The sequence below is a fragment of the Penaeus monodon genome, chromosome 2 (assembly GCF_015228065.2).
Source record: "Penaeus monodon isolate SGIC_2016 chromosome 2, NSTDA_Pmon_1, whole genome shotgun sequence".
Taxonomy (NCBI): Eukaryota; Metazoa; Arthropoda; class Malacostraca; order Decapoda; family Penaeidae; genus Penaeus; species Penaeus monodon.
The window spans coordinates 32,493,963-32,501,462 of NC_051387.1; the positions used below are offsets into that span (position 1 = coordinate 32,493,963).

The 7,500-nt window shown below is 45.2% G+C and overlaps 1 protein-coding gene across 19 annotated transcripts in view; it reads right to left on the bottom strand.

Annotated features, from left to right (window-relative positions):
- LOC119582360 (FH1/FH2 domain-containing protein 3-like) overlaps positions 1 to 7,500 on the bottom strand; it is a 229,836-nt gene that overhangs the window by 81,989 nt on the left and 140,347 nt on the right. For all 19 annotated transcript variants that reach the window (XM_037930643.1, XM_037930624.1, XM_037930610.1 and 16 more), the window contains one exon: positions 6,858 to 6,967. In XM_037930643.1, coding sequence (XP_037786571.1) covers positions 6,858 to 6,967 — 110 coding nt within the window. The remainder of the gene's footprint in view (positions 1 to 6,857; positions 6,968 to 7,500) is intronic.

Below are 7,500 nucleotides of genomic sequence, written 5' to 3' on the forward strand. Positions count from 1 at the left end.
GAGGAGAGAGAGGGAGAGGAGAGAGGGAGAGAGAGAGAGGGAGAGAGGAGGAGAGAAGAGAGAGAGAGAGAGAGAGAGAGAGAGAGAGAGAGAGAGAGAGAGAGAGAGAGAGAGAGATCTAGTGCATTGGAGAAGGTCAAGTGTTTGTAAAGTAACCACATGTTATTTTTGGATCTTTTGTAGGTGACGCTTGAGTTCTTTCTCTCGCACAGGTAAGTTTTATAGCGAGAAAGTTATTATAATATTTACATTTTATCAAACAAATTCTTGTAGTTAGGCAGCCTGTGTGCAATTAGGTAATTCGGACCAACTTTTCTTTGTTCTTTCCTAACACCGTCGTCCTCTGTGCTTATCTTCCTTCTCTCGCTGCTTGTGCCATTCTATGTCAGCAACTGCAAAAAGGTATAACGTTTGCGGACAAGTAAATTTTCTGCCTGTGTGTTTGAAACACTTAGAAGCATCCGGGACCAACACGTCCGCCTCTAATTAACGTAATTAGCATGCACCTGCCGTGAACCATTAGCATTTGTCAACTTAAAAACTTTAGTGACTCCATACTCAATTGCCCACTCCTTACACAAAGCCAAAATGACCAAAGAGGCGGACTCAGCATGGGTGTTGAGGAGGCCTGCGACCCCTGGAAACCTGCAGCATGACCAATATTTTGTGAACGAACCGTTCTCACAGTCGTGGTAACGTTTGCCGCCAACGCTGCGCGGCTATGTAGACTGTGAAGGGAGATGATGAACTGCATGTGCTTTCTCTGTCGACGTTAGCTTGGTCGTCGGAGACTGATGGTGTGATTCTACTAAAGCACCGGATCTGTAAATCTATGAGGAGCATTTGGACCGGATCCTAGCGTTAAAAATCAGATAAACGAATTTTTTTTTTCTAGATTGCCTTGCAACTCAGAAGTATAACATAAAAAACAAATGTTAATAAACAACACGAATCCGCTGGGAAATAACACGTCGGCGCAAAACCATTAGAAAACATCTGGATCTGAACTTGGAACGGGAAAGTCAAAGTCCCCGCGCCGGCACTCCCATCGTCGGCCACGTCGTGCCTGGGACCCCCCATGGCGACGTGTTTCCGCCTCGTCTACGATTTTCATGCGTGTGTAAATAATGCAATGAGGTTTTCATTTTTAGCAGTTAAGATCCAAAATATTTAATCCCCAAGAAACTACACTTCAGTAAATAGATGGAAATGAGATTCTATTTCCGCGATCGTATCCCAAGGCATTTGCATGTTGTCCTCCAGGGAAATATTCGGTGGTTTCTCGTGATTAGGCGGTGTGACTAATGCGGACAGAAAGGGCCCCGCGTTTCCATTACGATCGGCAGTATTAGCGATCACTTCGAAATGGGAACGCCAATTCCGTTTCCCTTGCTAGCTCTGACAAGAGAACCGGTGCCAAATAACTTCGTTACCACAAAAGAAAGGGAATATATCACAAATTTCACCTAATTTCCCAAATAAATAAGCAATGCATAGAGGAACATAATCTTCACTTTAAGATACAATACTAATACATGATGTTGATTTTAGTACCAGTTTCACATCATTCAAGTTGTGTGGATTTCTGTGAAATCAATCGCGGCTTCTGGCGTGTTTCCATGCTGACCGGACCTACAACCATCATCACGTAAAGAATTTTGTTTTGTTAAACCCTAAGGTAAAGACGATTCTTTCGTGCCGACAACGCCTTATCCCGAGACATATTAGCGTCTACGATGTGTATTTTACGCGTTACAAGTCTTGATGACGTAATCACAGAAACGTTTATGATAAAGGCAACAAGACGTTCCTTCTAGAGGCCGTATCGGACCTATGTCTGGGGAGTTTATTTCTGGCTTCAATGAGTCGTTACGACACAGGAGATAGAGGCTGCCTGGTACTCATGAATGAAACACGAGGTCGTTGGCAGCGCGGGGAGCGACCTGCTCCTCCTACTTTGTTTCTTTCAATGTGCCCAAGTGTATACTATAATATACATAGACAGGTCTAAATATATACAGAGTTTTCGCCAGCCGGATCTTGATTTGGAAGGCAAGCATGGGAACTGGTTGTTATATTTTGGTATATATTTTAGGAATTGTGATAACGAAACACAAAAAGAAGAGAAGAAGAGGGAGAATACGAGAAGAAGAGTGACGGAAGAAGGCACGGATAGGAAGGTTAAGAGATTTACTGGAGAAGGGGAGAACTGGGCGACGGAAATGTAGCTTTAGAGAGGGGAGAAGATTGATAATAAGATTAGTGTGCGAGGGATTATGACCACAAGAGTGAGGGGAGAAACGGGGAGAATAAAAACAGAAAGGGCGGAAAAATGCCAAGGCTAAGAGGAAGGAAAGGAAATAGAAGCAAGAGGAGAGAAAAAAAGGTTTTGGAATGTAGTGGAGGTAAATGAGTAAGAAATATATGTGGGAGAGAAAGAATATGTAAACAGCTGGGGGAGGAATTGGGGAAACAGATGAGGTTAGAAGAGAAGTAGGAGGCCGACGGTTGTTGGAGCAGGGGCGAAATCTAACGACAATGGGGAAAGAACAGGTAATGGTAAGGTAGTTGGCGAGGCAGGCAGGCAGAGGAAGAATAACAATGTATGTAGACGGAGAATATGAGAGAACGTCAGGGGGTTGGAATGGGGGAAAACAACAAAGGGACTGAACGAATGGAGTGACAAGAGGGGGTGGAGGAAGGAATGCCAGGGAGGGGAAGAGGCGGGGAGGGGGAAGGCGAGACGGTCACTGGTCGACCACTAATCACGGAGAGAGACTGTACAAGACGCGGCCAGACACCGGTCACAGACATGGTTCACGGACGCCCCGTCAAGATGTAACACATATTGCAAGTCGCAACGTCCACCTTGCCTCCTCGCTGGTCTGAATTCCCGGGATACGAGATCATATTTCAAGCTTCAGCGAGAAAACACAAGACATGTAAACAAGAGTCCGCCATTCGTCTCCGCTGATCTAAACCTCGGGACAGTTCATGACCGGACCAATTCACGATGATCCCTCCCTCCCCCCGCAAGCCCACACCTGTCTCGGCAATCGTAAACCGTCCGGTATTTTATGCGCGCATTCCCGGGGTCGAGGCCGGATGTGGGGGAAGGCGGCCGCGTGTGAGGCTGGCCGGAGATGGCAGCGAATTCCTCGGCGTCGTTTATTAGCTCCGAGAGACGAGGCTGCAGCGTCTCGGCCGCCCTGTCGCAGCCGGGCTTTTCGGGAGGACTTTTATCTCGGCCGCGTGAATGCCTCGGCGGGGGGGGGGGGGGGGGAGAGGGAGGGAGAGTGGGATGAATGTGATGAAAGGGCGAGGAAGGAAGGAGTAAGAGCGCGCGCGCGAGAGAGAGAGATAGAGAAAGAGAGAGAGAGAGAGAGAGAGAGGAGAGAGAGAGAGAGAGAGAGAGAGAGAGAGAGAGAGAGAGAGAGAGAGAAGAGAGAGAGAGGGAAGAAGGAGGAGGGAGGGAGGGAGGGGAGGGAGGGAGGGAGGGAGGGAGGGAAGGGAAGGGAAGGGAAGGGAAGGGAAGGGAAGGAAGGGAAGGGGAGGGAGGGAGAAAGAGAGAAAGATATATATATATATATATATATATATATATATATATATATATATATATATATATATATAGATAGATAGACAGATAGATAGAGAAAGAGGGAAGGAGGGAGGGAGAGATGAGAGAGAGAGAGAGAGAGAGAGAGAGAGAAGAGGGAGGGAGGGAGGGAGGGAGAGAGACAGAGAGAGAAGGAGAGAGGAGGAGAGAAGAGGAGAGAGAGAGAGAGAGAGAGAGAGAGAGAGAGGAGAGGAGAGAGAGAGGAGAGAGAGAGAGAGAGGAGAGAGAGAGAGAGGGAGAGAGAGGAGGGAGGAGAGGAGAGAGGAGAGAGGGAGAGGAGAGGAGAGAGAGAGAGAGGAGAGAGGAGAGAGAGAGAGAGAGAGAGAGGGGGTAGAATGGGGGGGAAGGTGGTAAAGTAGAGAAAGAAAACAGAGACGCTTGAACTACTGAAAAAAAAGAATATTTCCTTTTATGTGTTCAGCCTGATTAATCCCTCTCTCCGTGTCTCCCTTCCCTTCGCCCTTCCACTTTCTCTTCCCTTTCTCACCCCTTCTCCTTCGCTCCTTTCTCCTCACGTCGACTTTTTTGCCGTTCCTTCGCCACATGTCGGAGGAATTAGTACTGCCAAACGCAGACACTCGAGTAAACATGCCAGTCTCCCTGTCATAACACGGGGCCATTACATTCAGGTATGACTAGAAATAAGACTATATCTAAACATAATACTATTGACTTGGAAATTGCCAGATGATGTCTCCACGCTTCCTTCCCCTTTCATGTATCTCTGTCTCTTTTTTTTTCTCTCTCTCACTCTCCTCTGCTTTCTCACTTTCGATTTGGCAAGGTATCATGCCATACAAATAAATAAATACATAAATAAATATATGAACACACACACACACACACACACGCATACGCGCACACACACACACACACACACACACCTACGCACGCACACACGTACGCACGCACGCAACACACACACACACACAACACACACACACACACACACACACACACACACACACACACACACACACACACACACACACACACACTCGCACTCACACACCTATATATACATGTGTGTGAGTGTGAGTGTGAGTGTGTGTTTTATATACAAATACACACACACACACACACACACACACTATATATAAAAATAATATATATAATATAATATTAATATAGTATATATATATGTATATATATACATATATATATATATATATATATATATATATATATATATATAATATATATATATATATATATATATATACACATACACATACATATATTATATCTGTCTGTCTATCAATCAGTCTACAAATTCGGATTCGTTTTAACTAAAATCAGGCAGTCAAATCCGGCTGCATTATTCCTCCTAACTTTTCCTCCGACCACATTACGAAGCGCAGACAACATTAGGCTCTATGCCGACAGCTCCATTTCCACTGGGCAAACGCATGCTTACACTCCAAATACAAACAAAAACATATGAATATGCATTCACACAAACACGCCGCATTCACCTGTCCACCAGTCTGTCAAAATGTGCAAAAAGCTGCCGCACGGCGTACCCCCGTGGCCCAATTACCACTGGCCATAGGAAGCGGGCCGGTGGCTGACCCCCTCCTTCCCTGCCGCCCCCGGGGGAGGCCGTGCTTTCCTTTCGCCCACATTCCCAGCCCCGTGGCGCCCGCCAGCCCATGCCTCGCGCCGAAAGTGAACCTGTTAACAAATATAACCAAGAACCTAAATGACATGGCGTTCGGCTTAGCGGGGTTCAAGATCCGGGCTTCCTTGTTCACTCACTTTCAGTAATTTGCGGTCCTAGGAATTCCTTTTCACATTCTGCGTTTCCTGGTTTAAACGGTGCGCGGCGGAAGCGTGGTCAGCGTGCACGGCTCGAGGAACAGTTCATCTGATTAAGAGAAGCGTATAAGCCTGGCGAGAGATACACTGTTTTTGCAGCGTGAGATTTATGCTGCTGGATGCTAGGTAGGAACTAGGAGCAGCACGGTAAACCATATGAATGTTCGTGAATTATCCATTACACTTCGTTGACAGGAACTGGCCACTTTTATTGCCAGTCAAAATGCAGATTCACAAGCTTTGTGTATATGACAAAAACAATATCATAATGTACGAATTTAAGCCTCTGGCGCGTTAACGCCAAATCGCACAAAACAATGGCTCTTGCTTGCACTGCGCTCGGCGGGAGAAGAGAGCTTAGTAAGTAGCTAAATAAGGAAACTAAGACCGGAAGTACGGTGTTTACAACCAGCTGGCCCGGCCGTGCCAACCCCCAGCGACGCCTCGCGCTCCTTTGAAAAATTTCACTGAAATGGTCGAGTCGGCGCGATGTTTGGGTATTTACCCCCGGAGGAATGTACGAGGGGCCTTGAGTCCGCCACCAATTCTTCCAAAGCAATAAGTACTGACTGTGCGGTGTCGCCGAGCGTGATAACTGGCTTGACTTTTCTATTTAGAAGAGGTCGTTGACAGGGGGGCTCAGCGGGCGGAACATGTCTCTTTCACGCTTTACGTCTTTGTTCAGACGCGATCAGTTGCACTCGTTTCTCAAGAGAAATATGCTCTCTCTCTCAAGCACGTGTCTGCAGGCTTGCCCTCCTAGGTCTTGGTGAATGAAAGTGGTTTCCGCGCAGACGGAACCTTCGAGCAACGGCAATTAAGCTGTAGGACTGACGGCTTGAGAGGGTGAACTATTTTTGTTGTCACGCCGTTCTCTGTCACTTTGGCCTCGCAGACAAAGTCATCCGTGTTACTCGCGTTCTGTATGTTGTTCTCATTGCATTTTCTTCTCCTCTTGTTAATCATTCCAAAAAGATGCAACAATAAAATAGTCGGCATTCCTTACACATGCAATAACTTGCCACGACAGAGCCTTACGGTGAATTGTCAACACGCTCCTCAGACTTTATTAGCTTGTCCCGTTCGTCATATCGTTCGTCTCCCTTTTTTCTGTAATTCAGCATGACTCCTGACAATATGTTTGGTGCGCGCCTCCTTGGTAAACATGTGCGGACGGCGATATGTGGCATTATGAAGCATTCGGCCAGAATAAACCGTTATTACTTGCTCTTTGAGTTCCCAAGCACCATGTTTATGTACTTATAAGAGAGAAAATAGTTCGCACAAGAAACTCTTTAAGTTTTTATCACTAGAAATGAAGTAAATAAAAAGCTAATGACCACTGAGGCAAACGTTTCGCCGCTTCTAGCCATGGCGTTCCCGTGGCCTCGCTCTCCACTGAACCAGCGTGCTTACTTACCTGTCAGTGAGGCCGTCGATGTCCTCGGCTTGCTCTGCCAGCGAAGACTCGAGGTCCAAGTAAGTGCCGTAGTCCCCGTCGCGGTACACTTGCAAAGTAGCGTCGTCCAACTGGAGAAGAACAAAGAAAACTGACATGTAACACACTTCCATGAAGTTTTCAACTAAATATAAAATATATTTTTATTTCTCTAACACAAAGCATGGGTTAATGAATTAAACAGTGTCTATTTATGTAGGCTTATCCAGCTATTGATAACAATGATACATGATAAACATCAGCAAGCTATACATACATGTTATATATATATATATATATATATATATATATATATATATATATATATATATATATATATATATATTTATATATTTATATATTTATATATTTATATATTATATATTTATATATTTATATATTTATATATTTATATATATATATATATATATATATATATATATATTTGTGTGTGTGAATGTATGTATGAATGTATGTATGTGTGTGTATACACACACACAAACACACACACACACACACGCACACACACACACGCACGCACGCACACACACACACACACACACACACACACACACACACACACACACACACACACACACACACACACACACACACACACACACAC